Here is a 19,758-nt window from a genome sequence, read left to right as displayed (position 1 = left end):
AGGCTACTCAGGTGAATGGTGCTTGTTTAATAAAGTTAGATCAACGCTGAGTCAATGTCTGCAAGATCACATAATGTAGTATTCTACATATCATATATAACATAGTATAATGTTACTGTAAGACAAAAACACCACCACATTCGATCGTGAAGGATCATTCTTCAAGTTTTACTAGTGAAACATGCAGCATCTGCATACCAACCATTGGATCGTAATCATTTTCATCTGGATATGCGTTTAGATCTTGTTGAGTTATACAGTGTTGTCTCCAAGTAGCCCACAGTGTTGTGTCCAAGGAGCCCGCGGCGTTGTCTCTGAGGAGCCCGCGGCGTTGTCTCTGAGGAGCCCGCGGCGTTGTCTCCGAGGAGCCCGCGGCGTTGTCTCCGAGGAGCCCGCGGCGTTGTCTCCGAGGAGCCCGCGGCGTTGTCTCCGAGGAGCCCGCGCCGTTGTCTCCGAGGAGCCCGCGCCGTTGTCTCCGAGGAGCCCGCGCCGTTGTCTCCGAGGAGCCCGCGCCGTTGTTTTGGACAATGTACAGTGAGTGAATGTTAGAACAGATGGTGTTAATAAACTGTCTCATAGACTACCTGTGTATATATGGTGTTAATAAACTGTCTCATAGACTACCTGTGTATATATGGTGTTAATAAACTGTCACATAGACTACCTGTGTATATATGGTGTTAATAAACTGTCTCATAGACTACCTGTGTATATATGGTGTTAATAAACTGTCTCATAGACTACCTGTGTATATATGGTGTTAATAAACTATCACATAGACTACCTGTATATTTTGCCTGGTGGCACGCTTTTGGCCACATGAGAGAAAAGTGCAGTGGTGTCTTACAGTAACATTATACTATGCTGTTATATCCGGTTCTGTTATGTAGAATACTACATTATGTGATCTTGCAGACGTTGATCTAACTTTATTAAACAAGCACCATTCACCTCAATAGCCTGTTCTCTACGTATAAAGTAGAAAATATACACATGATCAGAACATCATTCACACATGCGCAGAAGCATCAGAATCTTTGGTCTGGCAAACACTCTGTTTCTTAAAATACAAAGCAACAACAAGACTCACCCAAAATGGAATGAAATGGACTTGAACTTGTCCAATAGGAAGCTTATTTTCACACGACCTTGTTAACCAATAGGGCTATAATATATAATATAGTCTATATGCACTGAGTATACCAAACATTAGGAACATATATATCTGCACCCCCTATTGCCCTCAGAACAGCCTCAATTCATTGGGACATGGACTCTAGAAGATGTCGAAAGCATTCCACAGGGATGCATTCCACAATGAACGCTTAAAAATCCTTCTTTAACATGTCTCCTCCCCTTCATCTACACTGATTCGAAGTGAATTTAACAAGTGACATCAATATGGGATCATAGCTTTCACCTGGATTCACCTGGTCAGTCTATGTCATGGAAAGAGCAGGTGTTCATAATGTAGGTATTGTTAACCACAAGACTACAACACTTTTAAGACCATTCATGAAGTTAGTTAACAGATAGAAAAACGTTCTACAGCTGTACTGGAAATGACCTCTAACATCATTGCCATTACCATCAATGTAACTACAACCTGCCTCTATTCTAATCCATTCATTTCACTCTTTGTCCTCCAGTGTCCTTCCTGACTGTCCACACATTCTCAAATAGGCTTTGGCTCACACAAAGCGTGATGAAGCAATGCAAACTCATGCTTTTGTCATTGGTGGCCTAAAGGAAAAAGACACGTAGAATAATGGTATGCAAATGCAAGATGTTTTTTTTATTAATGTTAGGCTAATTGCAGTCTTTTGAGATAAAATAGCAGAGAGACAAACTTCTGCCACTATAAACTTTGTTGATACGACAACCAAGGAGACAATGGATTGAGGAATAATTATTGTCTTAGGGTACAAGCTTGTAAAAAAACTGACCTTTCAAACTATCAGGCTCTCCGCTGGGTGTGTGATTGTCTGAAGGTCACAGCCATAGGGAGTGTGTGTGTGTGTGTGTGACATTATTAAATGTGTGTGGTGTTATGAAGCGCTCCAGCTAAGCCTGCTGGGTCCAGTATTTCCTTCCCAGACTTCTCCCCTACAGGTTTGGCTGTTTGTTCTGAGGTGCACTCTGACCCCCAGCCCCCTTCCATCCACCTCTCTCATTCACTCCCACAGTGTTTTGGGGAGAGAAAAACGTGCGTGACAACATGTGTTCACAGCTGACTTGGGTTAGTTAGGAGGACTTTATGGAGAGGAACCCTGTTAGAACCCACTGAACCAGTCCTGCTGAGCCCTTGTGAGGAGTTTGACCTTCTGTTCTTCTCCTTCCACAGCCTGAGGTAACTGAGGTACTAGGAATCTACAGGAGGTTTTGCTCTTCAGCGTACCACATCATCCATCCCATCTCTCCTTCTATCCTCCTCACTGATATAGGAGGGGTTACAGCTGCACCCCTAGGGGTCCGGTCTGGGCTGAGGAAGGGTCTCGCTCCCAAACTCACTAATTTCCCATTTTCCTAATCTGATTTGAGTTCCATTCCCCTAAACCCCCAGTCTCCCTGGGTTCAGACCCGAGTCACCCCAGCACAGCTGGACATCTGCTGGGTCCCCCGGGTCCCTACATCCGGGGCCCTGAGCCACGAGTGGCCCCTCATAACAGAGCCCTTCAACAACAGGAGATTAGGACACGACTAGACCTGGGACAATGGGCTGCCGGACAGGACTTAATGCAATTACCCCGCTTCCTTATTAAATCACTCAATCAGGGAGAGATTTTGGGCCGTCTTGCCACGGGGGACCTACGTATTGATAATGCAGCTGGCTCATAAGGAGTCAACCGACTCGGGGAAAGGGTCAAAGTGTCAAACTCAAGTCCCACCTCACCCTGACGTGTACTACAGTACGTGACTTCACTGTTTCATTCGTAAAGAGTCATGTACTTTAATGGGGTTAGTGAGGTTGTATAGATTTGTGGTGTGTTCTTTGTTCAGTTTGGCTTTGAACTCTTTGTTCACAGTAACCAGGTTAGAGTCTAGACTGAGTCTGCATCAGAAATGCCACCATAATCCTGATATAGTGCACTACTTTTGACCAAGGACTTTCTTTAGGACACAGTCAGACATGACTAGAACGGCCCTATTCCGCCCGGTAACCCCCAGTTCCTGTCTCAGATCATCTCCCTTGGACATACATCACAGGAGAGTGTTGTCGCCAGGCGGATGATTACACAGTGCAGTGCAGAGTCCTGAGGGCCTCTCTCCCGTTGCCGGCGCTGATGTTATTTACGAGCTCTGTGGCTGGCTACACTCGGAGCCGCCGCTAACCGCTAAAGCCCTCTGTGGCTGGCTACACTCGGAGTTGGCGCTAACGCTACCCGCTAAAGCCCTCTGAGGCCTGCTACTCCCTCCCAAGACAGGCTCGAATATGCTAGATAAGAGGGTCAGAGGAATAAAAAACAACATAATCAAGAACTTAGGATAAGACCCAGATGCAGACAGCTAGAGTCACAGATGTTTATTGACCCAAACAGGGGGCAGGCAAAAGACAGGTCAAAGGCAGGCAGAGGTCTGTAATCCAGGGCAGAGTCAATAAGGTACAGAACAGCAGGCAGGCTCGGGGTCAGGACAGGCAGAGGTTCATAAACGGGTCAGAGTCAGGCAGGTACAGAACGTCAGGCAGGCTCGGGGTCAGGGCAGGCAGAATGGTCAGAACTGGGGAAACTAGGAAACAGAACTAGAGAGAGCAATGAGATGGGAAAACACTCTGGTGAGACCTGACAAGACAAGATGAACTGGCAACAGACAAACAGAGAACACAGGTATAAATACACGGGGATAATGGGAAGAGATGGGTGGAGACAAGCACAAAGACAGGTGAAACAGATCAGGGTGTGACAAACTTAGCGTTCATGTACATTTAACGTTGCACACCTCTCGCAATCCTCCAAATGCGACACGGCCCAGTCCATTGAAGGACCACAGTATTGTGTTTAACAGTCCACCTTCTGACACTGGCTGGGAAAGGAGCCAGGGAAAATATGACAAAGTCATCTGGAAAATTAATTGTCTTCTTTCATTTAGAGCGAACGCGGGCATGAGAAATAGTTAATGAACCAAGCCTAATACGCCCAGTCCACTTATTCTATGTAGAATGGCAAATCCATAGCCAATATGGAAGCAATCAGTGCGGAAGCGTGAACAATGGGAGGGGGGGGACTGTACACACAGAGGCAGCGGTATCGCTTTCAGTTTGTTGCGAGGCTATAGTGCGATACACACTCTCTGACTGAGAAAAGGTGATAGTGTGACACACACACACACTCTGCTGCTGGGGGAAAAGGGGGTTTGGAGCGTTCTCTATGGAGTACAGTTTCCTGGTTTACAGTTGAGGCCCTGCTACCACGTGTCAACTCATGCATGAAAGCGTAGGAAAATAATCCGTAGCAGATGCAGAGTAAACTCAGATGATTGTTGTTGCCCTACAGGATATGGTGATTGTTTGAAACAACCTGGCACATCAGGGGCATATGGAACGGTTGCTCACATTTACTGCTGATTTCCCCATCCACATTTCGACTGTGAAATATTTGCTAAATCTCATTTACGAGGAGAGTGGGTGGTTTCTGGTTTCTCTTGCATGTTCAGTCTTCTACCATATGGCAACTCACGTCTGCTTTGGGTTTTGAGTAAATCTAATTGCAGCCGCACAATTACGCCCGTGCCAGAAACAGGAACGACTGCGAGCATCAGCTAAATCGCAATTAATGACTGAGGACGACTTGTAACTGATCTACAGTAGCTAATCAAACGTTCCTGTTTTGTCTCCTAGGGGCAGAAGACTGAGGCAGAGGGTTACTATCGAAGAGCCATCCAGCTGGACCCTTCCAAAGGAAACTGCTACATGCATTATGGTATGTACCAGAACTCATATGAAGTACCGCGCACATTGCTTCATTTGAGCCAGATCCTGCCGGAACAGGATCCGGCACCTCTCCGTTTTGGACTGATTCGTTCTGGAAGCTATTTGGCTGGATCCGGTACCTCTCATGGCATGAAAAATGTACTTTTTGCCATGTACAAATTCAAGTTAATTTGAGTTGCCTCTTCGTTAATTGTACTGCCTGATATTCTAATACTTGATTCGGGTTGCGCCGGCCTGAATTTACAGTATGGATTGTGCATCATTGTATCCTATGGTTGAGACCAACTCGTGGCTGTGTGAGATGTGTGCCTGTATCTCTCACAGAACTAGAATGAGATTCACTTTCTATGATCCCTCTCTGCTCTGATAGACATGAGTCTGCAACTCTCATCTCTCCAGCGTTGCACTTCATATTTTATTTCCTTATAGAGTCATAGCCAGGCGAAGGGTTCTGGAGGAGCTGCAGCACCACTGATACAATGAAATACATTTGCCAAAGTTATAGAATTACTGCTGTCTGTTCAGAAAGAATTGAAATCATTCAGAATAGCCAACAACACCATGAAAATGACTATATTTTAGTCACAGAGGATCAATAGCGTCTTTAAAAATGTGTCTAGCTATGGATTGTGTGTAGCCCAATAACAAGGCATAGCCTACAGTCCGGAACACGGCAAACCTGTCAGTGAACAAATCAAATCAAATGTATTTGTCACACACGGTTAGCAGGTGTTAATGCAAGTGTAGCGAAATGCTTGTGAATGTAGCGAAATGCTACAGACAAGACAGGCCTTTCACTATATTTCAAATACAATCGCAGGAAAACACTGGTTGGAAAGAAAATGTCTCCTGCTGAAAAGAGAAGACTCTAATCTGTCTGCTGTAGGCTAACAAAATATTTGATTAACTTCCAAATACGAACACATCGGCTGTCACCGGTGAGAGAGCTGCACATCATTGGGTTAGTCAGTGACACTGGAAAGCATTTTTAGGACTAGTGTCCTCCTCATATTATAGCCTATAATATGTGTCTCCACACGCCTAGGCCTAGGCTATTGATGGATTCAACACAAAGTCGTTTTTATTTATCTCAGATTCTCCGTTTGTCAGTGTCAAAGTAGCCTGTCATTTCGATCATTTGTGCGGCATTAAAAAATATTCAGCCAAATCTCCAGTCATGTAAAATGACATAGAATTGCATGAAATGCGTTTATAAAAGGACACAATTTTTACAGACCCTGGGCTATTAAAATGCTCACATCTTGTTCCGGCACATACCGATTTACAAATTAAGCACTACACACTCACAAACACACACACTCACACACCATTAAACTGCTCCATGTAGTGACTTCCTACAGTAACAGTGTATTGTAGCTTGACCCCACCATAAGAACTTACCCCAGGCAGTTTGGTAAAGACACCTTATCCACAGTACTCTACAGTACTCCCACATAGCACGTATAAACTGCTTGTTAAGTGTAAAAAAACATGTCCTGTAGCCACTTTTAAAGCCGCTCTAGTTAGCGGAGGTTTGGTTTGCATTTGGAATCAGGATGTAGGAGGTCATACATACAGTAGACCTAACCTCCACATACTTCGAGGAAACCGGATCGGACTACACCACCACCGATAAGGATGCTCGCCTTTCACTGATTGAGGAGAAACGCTATAAGCCGGTTAGTCTGCCCGCGCTTCTGTAAATGCTGCCATTCATATCGTCTCTCCCTCTCTCCCTCCCTGTGTCTCTCTCTCTATGTCTCTCTCTCTCTCTATGTCTCTCTCTCTCTGTCTCTCTCTCTCTCTGTGTCTCTCTCTCTCTCTGTGTCTCTCTCTGTGTCTCTCTCTCTCTCTGTCTCTCCCTGTGTCTCTCTCTCTCTGTGTATCTCTCCCTCCCTGTGTCTCTTTCTCTCTGTGTATCTCGGCCTCGAGTCTCGGGGGTTGTGTTTGGGTCCTGGCGGGCCGCGTTGCTTTCTTTGGACAGTCATTTGCCCTCTCTCTGTGATCTCCTAGCCTCTTTTCAGAGGTTTATTTTTACTGGCCCCCAACACCTTATCGTAATCGGGCCCCAACAGCCATTCCTCCTCCACTGTGACTGGAATGACTCCAGTATGTTGTTGGTGAGACTGTATGAATGTGCTTACAGACTCTCTGAACTGTGGGACAGGGAGGGCGAGAGCTGACATGAGAGGTCAAGCCTCCTTTCCTGCCATTGTCCCAGACTAACACATGCTCTGATGCAGGGAGCATGCATGTGTCACGCTACATGTGACCCGTAGCAACCCTCTGCATTCAGGTGATGGTTATTGCCGACTGACACGCAATGAAGTATGACATCCGAGACACAGGAAGACTATTTTTACAAATTCTAAAAACCCGTGAAAGAGGATACCTCACGTATGCAGACACACACGCACACATGTTGGAACACGCATGCACGCACACACACAACACACACACTGATTTGTATAGGGAAACCTCTGCACATTACACAGTCCAGCATAATATACCATCTGCGTCCCAGACATAGTAGTAATGTATTCCTTCTCAGCAGACTCCTGTGGAGGTAGAACCAGTTGGTCCTGCTCCCAGGGGACATACATGAAACTCCTTCAACTCAGCTGGACTTCCACAAATCACTGAGCAAAACAAAAACCCTCACTGTCTCTCTCTTTTCCTCACTCTCTCCTGTCTGACCTTCTTTCTGTCCTTCTTGCTGCCCTGTCCCCTGAACCCATCTTTTTGCTTCCTATTTTTCCTCCTATTTTTTCTTTCTCTTTCCTTCTTTCTTTCTTTCTTTCTTTCTTTTTTTCCTTCTTTCTTTCTTTCCTTCTTTCTTTCTTTCTTTCTTTCTTTCTTTCTCTGTCTCTCTCTCTGATGGACAGGCCAGTTTCTGCTGGAGCAGTCTCGTCTGGCGGAGGCAGCAGAGATGGCAGAGAGAGCTGCAGATCTGGACAGCTCAGAGTTTGACGTGGTCTTCAGCGCCGCTCACATGCTCAGGTGGGTGTGACAGCGTATCAAAACGTTATTACAGTGTTTAAAGAGTGCCTGGCATTTTCACAAATGCTGCCCAATCATACTTTAACGAGCATCAATCAAATGTGTTTATAAAGCCCTTTTTAAATCCGCAGTTGTCACAAGGTGCTTGGCAGTAAACCGGCCTAGACTCCAAAGAGCAAGCAGAATTAGAAGCACATTGGGCAGGAACAACTCTCTATAAATAAGAAACCTAGAGAGGTATCAGGCTCTGAGAGGAAGCCCAACCTCACTACAGTAAAATAACAGAAAATACTCTACTGCATTTCCTTACAGTACTGTAGGTCTTTAGCGCATGTAGAATTTCTGTTTGATGTATTCAGATGTCTTATTCATGAAAATAGCAGAAGGTGTCTCTGAAGGTTATTTCCTCGGTGATGGAGAGTTGGTTGCCAAGGCATTTCATCATTCACGACTTAATCAATATTGTATTGTGCCCGCTAACCCACTCAGACACTTCAGATCTGACGTTTAATAAGATAATGGCAGTTTGCATGGAAACGGTCCATTTTAAGTCGTTTGTGTATGGTTCAACTGGTTTTATAGTTTATATACAACACATGGAAACAGCAGTTGTCGTTTTGATTCATGCTAGTGACGTTTCAATCCAGGGCTTGTAAAGAAACCCAGGCATACCTCGGGAGAATTTCCCATTCGGCTTGGCAAGTGTGAGCACAGACAGCACATACGTTTTATACGTTTGAAATAGGGGACTGCAAATCCTCTCGACTCACTGCAACTCGAGGAAGTATTGGAAACAACGTCTCTTAATTCCTTTTTGCTCTACATATCTGGAGAAGTAATTGAAGCTACAGCATCCTTCATCCAAAGTGTAGTGCTGCGGAGGATTTGAGAGTTATAAGTCGACTGCTCAGCAAGGGTAGCACTGCTTGGATGCGGAGAGTGAAAACGGAGAGACAAATCATCATATTCTGGCCCTCTTAGATATAAGCCTACTGCATCGAGGAAAAAACACCATGACATATTCACTCAACTAATCCTGTAATACGACACTCTTATGGCTGTGCTGAGACATTCTGATGCAGACCTGTCTTTGGGTGTATTAATGCTGGTCAAAATGCACCTGTTACTCTCTGTTCTGTACGGCAAATAAATAACTATTTGACACTTTGGATGTGTCTTTGGCTATGCTGGATTAAGTGATATGACATGCTATTCTATAAAATAATTTCTCTGTAATTAATATTACCTGATTAAGCTAATCAGGTAAATAATTAACTACAAAGTTGGGGCACCACAAAATAATGTTTATAGGGCTGTTATCTTCCGAATAAACTCTTAAAGACCTAGTAATCTTTTACATCAATAGCAGTCAATATTCAATCGTCACCTTATTTAGTCTCATCTGAAAGTTATAAAATCTTCACAAACCCTGGCTAACAAGTTGAATCACTAATACAAAATTTGGTTAAATTATTTATTTACTAAATACCTAAATAATCACACAGAATTACATATACACAGAATGTATCATACATTGATTACAAATTATGTCATAAAGGAAAACGTCCCTAGTGGACAGAACAGATATGACGGCTGGTTACACAAAAAATGGGGGTTGGGTTTTGAATGAAAGAGCAGGAAGACTGAGGAACAAAGGGAGAAGCTATGTCTCTATCGGGCCGTAGGCAGCTACTCTATCGTAAATACAGAATCTTATGCATTCTAAATAACCGCCCATTTGGAAAAGGAAAATGCAATAAATATTTACTCTGAGCTGCGATCGGTTGGTCGTAGATGGGAGGCCGGGTTGTCCTTTGAAGAATGTCTGGTGGTAGAATGGATACTTGGTAGTACCGTCGTCGTGTGGTAGAACACATACTCTGTCCGTCCTCTCCTAGCCCACGTCTACAGTTGCTGCGCAAACGCAACGGCTAGGAGGTATCACTTCTTTAGTGAATAAGAGTTCAAAGTTCATACCAAGTTGCCATGCTATATTCTGGCTGGTATAGTCGAAATTCATCCTTCCGGCGTGTAGGTCATCACCTTCACATTGAAATTCAATGCTAATTTCGTTAGGTTCTTGCTGAGGTTGGCCTAGTTCTGTAGGTGGTCTTTGTCCTTTCAACGTGGGGATGGTAAGTCCTCACGTCCTTGGAACAGGAAGTTACATTTTCGTAAAGGGGCTTATATAGAGTTGGGAGAGAGGGCCGTGTTTCATAGTTTACAACCAGTGTCTGTTCACATGGGTGGGGCCACTGAGTTGAGCATAGTTCACTCATGAAAACCAATTCTCTCATTTAGGAGCTAAAATTACATTTCATCTTTTAACAAATAGTTTCATATTTAAACATTTAAATTGCACAACAATTCCATGTGAATCTGATAACTAGAATGTGTAGACTTTCCAAGATACAGTTTGTCGTCCTATCATCAGTCATAATGTCTCAGATGCCAACTGATCTGACATCATATTCATTAAGTCCCAACGCATATTTTCAACTGGTTGGATTACCCAAATATGGTTCCGTTTCCCACCTTTTGATGTTACCAGACTCTATATGTTAATAAGGGATTTTCAATAGTCACAACGGTAGAGAGAGGAAAAAGGGGAAAGGTATTCATGGGGGTCATAAACCTCCCCCATCAGGCCAACGTCATGACAGATGCTACCAAATGATTGTCAACATCAAGCATTAGACTGGGAAAACGTACTTTGTTGTTCTGAAACTCAGTGACCATTTGTCTTCATCCAGACCGTAGTAGTGGTTTGGCATATCCTTGTACACCCTATGGCTCTTTTTGACAGAGACCAATAGGGTAGCACCAGGTTTGGACCCGTGAAAATCAAAGTCAAAGTCCTTTCCTGTTGCGCAGTGTCAGCGTTTCCTTCTCTTTGAAGAATTTTTCAAAGCCAAGCTCCAGATTCTCCCAACATTGTAGATTGTGTAGATTCTCTCAGATGCAGTGGGAAACACCAGCGCCTTCGAAAAGTTGACAAGAGCAAGGAGGAAATGAAAGACGTTGAATGGATGCAGAATGGATCTGAAGAGTCAGGCATGAACTTGATATGAATGGAATGATGAAGCACTACTAGCTAGTATTCCCAAGGCAGACTTTCCTTTATGCAAAGTCAATAGAGACATATTTCCCTGAGTCATCCACCTTATGAATATGTCTTGAAAGACGTCTGCCTTTAGCTAATTAGCGTTAACATATTAAGTGCAGTTAGTATCAGAAATATATGCATCGTAGTGTTTCAGAGTCATTTGAGGGAGTATTTTTCAGCATCAAAGTGCCATCAGGATCTCAATACTTTATGGGCAATATTCAATTATAATGAAAGAATGCTTCTCTATCCAATACAGAACTCCTTCTGCCACCATGTCACGATAATACTGTCAGACTCTGTGTAAGCAATGTGTAATGATGACCTCTATTGCCCTTCCTCCTCTTGCCATGCCTCTCTCCCTCCCTCATCTCTGTATTTCACAATCTCCCTCTCCAGACAGGCCAGTCTAAACAAGGCAGCAGAGCGGCATTATGAGCGCGCGGCATACCTCAGACCAGACGTGAGTACCATGGCCCAATGAGCCTTTCTTACTCAAACTGATGGACATGCGCACACACACACATACACACACTCCACCATTACACACAATCAGCCCTAGTCCTCCATGGCTGCTCCATCAATGCCTCCCATTGTCTGTTAGAACCAGAGAGCAGGATCTGGGTCTCTGTGATTCTATGGTTCGAGATGAAGGTAGATCTCTCTCTCTCTCTCTCTCTCTCTCTCTCTCTGCAGCGCATCAATCAGTCCCTTCAAAGGGAGTGGACGTGTGGTGGAGTGCTATGAGAGAGAGGGTAATATAGAGTCAATAGGACGTGTGTTTTAGACAGGAGTAGATGAGGTCTCCTCTGGTCATTTGCCTCGCTCACTGACTTATGCACCATTTTGAGTCACAAGAGTTAGCTTGGAGGCTGTTTGAAGTCTGGAGAGTTAGCTGGAGGTTGTTTGGAGTCTGGAGAGTTAGCTGAAGGTTGTTTGGAGTCTGGAGAGTTAGCTGGAGGCTGTTTGGAGTCTGGAGAGTTAGCTGGAGGCTGTTTGGAGTCTGGAGAGTTAGCTGGAGGCTGTTTGGAGTCTGGAGAGTTAGCTGGAGGCTGTTTGGAGTCTGGAGAGTTAGCTGGAGGCTGTTTGGAGTCTGGAGAGTTAGCTGGAGGCTGTTTGGAGTCTGGAGAGTTAGCTGGAGGCTGTTTGGAGTCTGGAGAGTTAGCTGGAGGCTGTTTGGAGTCTGGAGAGTTAGCTGGAGGTTGTTTGGAGTCTGGAGAGTTAGCTGGAGGTTGTTTGGAGTCTGGAGAGTTAGCTGGAGGCTGTTTGGAGTCTGGAGAGTTAGCTGGAGGCTGTTTGGAGTCTGGAGAGTTAGCTGGAGGCTGTTTGGAGTCTGGAGAGTTAGCTGGAGGCTGTTTGGAGTCTGGAGAGTTAGCTGGAGGCGGTTTGGAGTCTTTCATCTTTTGTCATTGTTTTATTTAACCCTTATTTTACCAGTTAAGTTGACTGAGAACACATTCTCATTTACAGCAGCGACCTGGGGAATAGTTACGGTGAATAACCAATTGGAAGTCAATGGAGGGACTGGGTAGGCTGTGTTATTCGTTTACCAGCCATTTTGGAGGGAGTTTTCATAGGGGATTTAAGTTGATATCCTCAGACAGTAAGTCTTTTGTAGAAATGGTAAGTGCAACAGCTGTCCTTGGCACACACTCTTTCAATTGTTTCCTATAAAATCATCTTGTCTGTATGTCAGTATGTCTGTGTGTCCTTCACAATCAGTTAGTCTGTAACAGAAGTTAGTCGGTATGTCCGTGTCTCGGTGTTCTTCACAACAGTTCCCAGTCAGACAGTTGTATTTATTATTCTGTGTAATTCACAGAAAGGCCAAGGTCCTCTAATCTACACTCTCCAACAAGTCAAGGGCTTACACTCAGTCATTTGTCGGAAGTAAAGAGCCTCTTGTCTTTGACATTTCGCTGTGCGTGTCTGCTTAGCGAATGTCAAGTCTTCAAATATCAACTTAATCCAAAAGGGTTTCGGGTCATGAAAAATTCAACATCTGTGGCCAGACGTGCTGGGAAAGACAATTTGTCAAAGGAGTGTGCCTTCCAGAAAAAACTAAAAACTTCAGAGTGCAACAGAGGACGACGGACAGAATTACCTCACGTCCTAATTCCTAATGGACCGTTAGGTTTGACTGCATTTGTGTTACGTTTTCTCTGTTCCTTAAACTATTCACAACTGCAAAGTTACTATCCCTAAACGCAGTACATACATTGTAGTTTCAAATAGAGTGTGATTAATGTGACAATGCCCATATATATTATCAGCTTTAGATTTGAATCTGTTAACTTAAGTCTCTGTTCCAATCATCAGTTCCGTACATTTCCTCTGTGTAGAGCGAGTAGCGAGTGGGACTATGGAAAACATATCGGAGTTGAATCGTGGAGCTCATGTCCATAACAGTGTGGTAATAAGCAGCTCAACCACCACCTGCTGAGAAAGACCATACTGTATGTTGGGGAAATGGTGGGCAGCTTTTGCTGGGTTAAACAGAGGTCAGTTTGACTCTGAGGGTGCCACAATGAAATCATTGTTGACCGTATACAGAGTGGTTACAATTTCTGGTTAGGCAGTTGATATTGAGTTTACTGAATTACTATGCGATGCAACACTTGAGTTCAGGCCACTTTCATTTCAATTCAGTTAGCTTTCTCCATAGTGCAAATCAAATTCCAAATTGAATGGAATTTAGATTAAAAATTATACTGTGGATATCCATTTTGAGGCAATGATATGTCCCGTGTGGCTCAGTTGGTAGAGCATGTTGTCTGCATGCCAGGGTTGTGGGTTCAATTCCCACGGGGGACCAGTACAAAAAAATGTATGAACTCACTACTGTTAGTCACTCTGGATAAGAGCGTTTGCTAAATTACTCAAATGCAAATAGAAAGAATGATATCACTGAGACTTGCCGAAATAACCAAGGTCAACAGCTACTGTCATCCTTGGGTAAAGGGTTTGTTTAGCTGTGTTTGGACCCGACCAGCCCCACCACTTTATTCACCGTCTCAGCTTTAAGAGGGAGCGATCGCTGGCATGGGTTTCTGGCTCCAGTGAGTGTACACATGTAAACAGAGGACCCTGTAAGTATGTAGACTGTCTGGGGCGTCTCCTGTGTCTCACCCAGGGCGCTGTTTACAATGCTAGAGGACGTTAATCTATCTCCACCAGCCTCTGTCTGCTCAGCCTATAGAGAGCCATGGTGTCTCCTGACCTGGAGTAGGAAGTTAACAGCCAAAGCAGAGTTTGGTTTCTACTGGTTTCAGTGGACAGTTTTGGTTCCAAGTGGCCTTGATGTTGTGTCTGGGTTCTTTATGAAGCCCTGTCTGGAAAGGAATAGGGCAAAGAGTAGTTAGTGCTACAGTACAGATGCCTTATTGGTCTCTGGAGTTGTTCAAGTATGCTCAAGAGTGAGTCAAACTTTGTACAAATAGAAAACTCACAGTAAAAGGTAACCACCTAAAGAGGCGTGCAAACTCCTATCTGGAACAAAAAACTTTAGTTGCATCTCAACTCCTTCAACCCTGACCCCATAGTCGGGTTCACAGGCGTGTGAAAATGTCCGGTCTGGAGGGTGCTGGAGAGCCAGAGGTGAGACTGGGATCTGGGTGTGTTTGCGGTGGCATACTGCAGGGCTCCGGGGCCCAGGCTAGAGATTCCTTCCCTCCATACTCAGTTACGACTAGGTGGTTTCACTTGGCCACATCAAAGGGCCATTTAATTAAATAGCACCCTTAAAAACACACACGCTGTACATGTGTTCACTTTCACTAATACACAAACACTCACACACAGGTACGTGTGCATACACACACCTACACACACATGCGTGCATACACACATGCGCGCATACACACATGCACACTCATGCACACACATGCGCACACACACACACACACACCGACTAGCGTATAAGTTCCTGGTGAGAACTGTAGCTCAAGACAAAATGAGTAACCTGCTCTGTTCCTATTAGCTGAGCTTAGTTGACGGCTGGAGAGACAGACTTTTATGGAACGATGAGCTTCAAGGCATATTGGCGTAACCCTCTTTTAACTCTGTGGAAAGAGACCAAAGTTGGAACTGAGTACAATTGAGCCGAATATCATATAATCTATCTGTGTTATGAGATTTCATACTGTACCATGCAAGACATCTCTGCGTCCAGTAACATCCTCTGTCATATAACGCTTCCTTCATACTGTATCTTCAACAAGTTCTACTTTATGTGAAATATACTGCTCTGTACTCTTCACAACATGGCGTCCAGCCCAACACAGACATCAAAACAATCTGTACTCCAAACTTTTTATTAATGACCTCAAAGGTCATTGCACCACAGCTCCGTCAAGGTAAAAACTCTTTCTGAAATCGGACCAGCTACCGCGAGGTCAAACGGGATAATTTAACGGCCATTTAATTAACTCCGCTTCAAGTCAAGTTAACAAAGCCTCGCTCTTAATCCATAGCAAAAAGCTGGCAGGTCTCCTGTAAAACGTCTTGCATATGAGAATCTGCATTAAATAGAGGTCTTATGGGAGGGTGAATTTGAAAGAGTTTGCCATCAGTTTAATTCAAGGACATGTACTGTCTGAGACTACCTGATCGCTATACTGCATCTAGACCTATCCAGTAGGGTTATCACGAAGGAAAACAAAGCAGATTAAACTATTTGGTCTTTTAAAAAAAATGACTGTATGTAACATTGTGTGCTATAGCTTAGAAAAGAAACATGATTCTGGGTGACAACAACTATTTTCCTCAAGAAATTAAGTCTGCTTCATGCAGGGGTGCAACTTAAGTTTTAGAAGTGGGGGGGACATAATTATAATATCAAACATTTTTATTCGGATAAACACTCCAAAAAGCATACCCCGACTGCTTGGAGGCATCCGCATGGTCCTAAAGTACATTGTTGCCTTATTTTGTATCACATTCCAATTATAAAACGGGGGGGGGGGGGGACAAAAAGGCAATTTCAGAATGTGGGGGAGACGTGTCCCCCGTCCCCAGTGAAAGTTGTACCCCTGGCTTCATGTTTTGTTTCCTTGTCACGATACCATTGAATTTTGTGATACTGGTACCGTGACAACCTTACTATCCAGACAAACAGTCTATACTGCATCTAGACCTATCCATCGTAGAAGAGAGCCTCCCACTCCTTAGGGACTTTGCTAACATCATTATAAATGTTAACCCGGCATGACATAAACACTTGGCATTTGAGAAACCTCCGGAAACCACAAACATCAACAAGTGTGACCCCACCAGCCATTAACCACATTCTTTTGAGCAACAGCAATATCTTTCTAAAGACTTAATTTTGTCAGAGCGTCACTTAATCCACGGTGTAACGCGCAAATGTTAATCAAGTCCCTCTCCCTTTTCTCTCTCCATCATTCCCTTGGTCTCCCTCTCTCCCAGTATCCGGCGGCCTTGATGAATCTGGGCGCCATCCTCCACCTGAATGGGCGGCTGCCTGAGGCGGAGACCAACTACCTGCGGGCGCTGCAGCTCAAGCCTGATGACGTCATCACCCAGTCCAACCTGCGCAAGCTGTGGAACATCATGGAGAGGCAGGGTCTGAGGACCACGCAGGGGCCTTGAACCCTCAAAGACACAGGAAACCAAGAAATTGCCCCAAGTGAGGTCCCCTTAATAGGAGTGAAGGACCTAAAAAGAGGCGGGAAACCCCAGGAATGGAGCAAATAGAGGCCAGGGGATTGGTGTGCCTCAGGGGTGAATACCGAGGCCAACCCAATCTGTTTGAGATCAGTAGTCTCATTGGAACGGTAGTAAGGGAAGCGTATAAACCTAGTGACCAGAGGCCTGAGGGTTTCTAGGGTCGATATGACGACCTGAGCTGGGTCGAAGGACAGTCGAGTCACATCAGGATGGGAGAGGTTAGCTACACAAGTCAACACGGCAAGGATGACAACCCTTGGCTACTCAGAGGCAGCCTTACTGAGGTCACAGTGCAAGGACTGGGATAGTCCTCATTAGACAACAAAAAACATTCCTAAGACGAAAGCTGAGGAGTTACGTGATGACTCGTATCTCTGGGCCCATTTTAATTTATTTACTTTAATTGAAAACCTCCATCCGAGATCTGTGTGTTTACCGAATCACTTAATTTGAGTTAGGATGTGACTACGAAACAGAAGTCATAATTCTACTCCGTTTGATGATGTCATGAGGTCTTTGGGGGCCAAACGTTGTACTTGCTGTTGGTGCACGATAAACAAGTTGGCCTGAATATTTGCGTTACATACAGGATAGTACGGTCTGGGTTTAATGCTGATTGCACATAAAGTTGCCCTGCGCTTATCATGACAAGTGATAAATTCAAGAACTATTTCCAGTCAAACCCATATTTTGAGTCAAATAAGACAAAACTACAAATGATTCCATCAAGGATGCCAACATATCCAAGGCACAACATTTATTCACGCCCAACAGTAGGTATTTTTAGACTGTGCTAAAGGTGTACATTGTCTTATGTATCAGGATATCCAGCAGACAAGTTCTTCCTGATGCATGTTATGTATTTTATTGTAATATAATTAAGAAGTTTTATTTCATTTCATGTGATCAGAAGATTATTAACTTATTGATTTGTGTTTACTGTCTGTGTCAACACCAACACTGTGCCCACACACACACACACACACACACACACACACACACACACACACACACACACACACACACACACACACACACACACACAGACACACACACACACACACAGGTTGATCTAATTCTACAGAAACAACAAGTGGAGTTCTTAAGCAATGTGTCCCTGCTCAGGGATATCAGGTGGTGTGCTACTGTTAACCAGGCTCTCCTATCAGTGAAAGAGTTTACTAATTGATGGTAAGAGTTGTTTTTTTTAGATGGTTGTGTGTGTTTAAATGATGGGGGATTTGTAGCTTTTTGTCCTGTTCATTATTATATAATTCATGTTAATTATGTTCCCTGTATTCCATAATAAAAAGACACCTTCAGACCTTGAGTGGGTTAATTCATTGTGGCGTCATCAGATTTTGTCTAGAGATTAAACATTTCACATCTACATTTTATAGAAAGGACATCCATTTCAAAGTCTTCATTTGAGTTGGTCCCAATACATACTGGAATTCTGTCTAAAATAGTTCAAATCTTCTGACTTCAGAGGGAGGGAATCTTGTGAATAATTTAGTAATACATCTCTCCATCTACACTTCTCTTGCCTACTCTTGGTTTCCATGGAGACCTCCTGACAGAGAGGAGAGAGTTCGGGTTGAGTAGAGATGATTCCTATCTCATGCATTTTAGAGAACATCCTTTGGTGTGTTAGTTTGAGAGTATACATGCAGCTCTTCAAAATATGACAATATGTTGACACACACACACAAATGCAACTCTGGACACAGAAAGTATACAAATCCATGTGAAAGCAAACTAATGATGAGGACTACTTTTTTGGGGACAATCCCAATTTCTGCCAGGACTTGAGCTACTGACGAATCAGACGAAGATCAAAAGGGGATTATGATAAAGCCCCTGACTCTGAACACACCAGGGTGTAAATATTTAACAGGGTATGACTGAGTCAGGAGACACTGCCATTAGGAGTGATAGAGTCAGACAGAAACACTGTCATTAAGAGTGATAGAGTCAGACTGAGAGACACTGACTGCCATTAGGAGTGATACAGTTGGACTGAGAGACACTGCCATTAGGAGTGATAGTCAGACAGAGACACTGCCATTAGGAGTGATAGGGTAGGTACATGGAATAGGGGAACATTACATATTTATTATCTATTGTGTAACATCATACCTTTGAAGGAGCGAAGGATCTCGATTGAGGGTTAGCGTTGTGGCTTAGTCCACCTTTAACACTTTTCATCAACATTGACTGGGACATATAAGGTATCTGAGCTATAGCCTTTTTCCATGGGAAAACATTTAGCTAAAGTTCAAGACTGAAAGGCAATATGGGTAGGAAGTGGAGGCCAAGAAAAAACAAACGAGCTGAAAAAAAGTTATCAAAATATCAGATACAGCTAGTAGCCCATATATAACACATACACAAAATAGTGTCTTCAAAGTGATAAACTATTCCGAGTAACATGAAAGTGTCTCCTGACCCCTGTAGAGAGAGGAAATAGAGTGGTCTAGTTCTCTGTGTGGCTCCATCTCAATGTGAATCTGTGTTTCCCAGGTTACATGAGTTCAGCAGCCAACGAGGAAGTGCTTTGATGCACTCTCTTCCTCCTGTCCGTGTGGGTGACCTCACTATGTTAGGACCGGAGGAGCCATTTCTAGTCCAACAGCAGTTCAAACACAGCAGCAAAAACTGTCTGGTAATGTAGAAACTAGGATCCTGTTCAAGGTGAATGTCATGCTGAATGCCATGCTGCATCGACACTGATAGATTGAGGGACGGTTTCCCGGACACAGATTAAACCTAGTCCTGGACTGAAAAGCATCTTCAATGGAAATTCTCCATTTACATAGGTTTTCAGTCCAGGACAAGGTTTATCTGGGAAACCTGCCCTGATTGTTTTAGGAACCTTTCAGAAGAGGTTGTATTTCTGATGTTTCTATACTTCCATGCTTGTTCCAATGGGAACATAAATAATTTGTTATCGCCTCACCTAAACAGTTTAAACAGAGGTATCCTAACATTCACTAAATTCATTTTTGTGTGATATTTGTTTCTATGTAGCTTG

The 19,758-nt window shown here is 43.8% G+C and overlaps 1 protein-coding gene across 2 annotated transcripts in view; it reads left to right on the top strand.

The window, feature by feature from the left end:
- LOC115180205 (protein O-mannosyl-transferase TMTC2) overlaps window positions 1-18,054 on the top strand; it is a 76,096-nt gene extending 58,042 nt beyond the window's left edge. Inside the window, exons 9-12 of one of the 2 annotated variants that reach the window (XM_029742105.1) lie at window positions 4,838-4,919; window positions 7,816-7,930; window positions 11,436-11,499; window positions 16,464-18,054. In XM_029742105.1, the coding sequence (XP_029597965.1) occupies window positions 4,838-4,919; window positions 7,816-7,930; window positions 11,436-11,499; window positions 16,464-16,646 (444 nt within the window). In that variant the 3' untranslated portion in view covers window positions 16,647-18,054. Of the gene's footprint in view, window positions 1-4,837; window positions 4,920-7,815; window positions 7,931-11,435; window positions 11,500-12,506; window positions 13,105-16,463 lie in introns of those variants that run through there. The other variant, XM_029742106.1, reaches the window with a different exon arrangement.
- Window positions 18,055-19,758: the final 1,704 nt, after the last annotated feature.

This window comes from Salmo trutta, chromosome 40 (genome assembly GCF_901001165.1).
Source record: "Salmo trutta chromosome 40, fSalTru1.1, whole genome shotgun sequence".
Lineage (NCBI taxonomy): Eukaryota > Metazoa > Chordata > Actinopteri > Salmoniformes > Salmonidae > Salmo > Salmo trutta.
The sequence above is the reverse complement of the archived record's forward strand: the minus strand, read 5'-3'. Positions and strand labels throughout refer to the sequence as shown.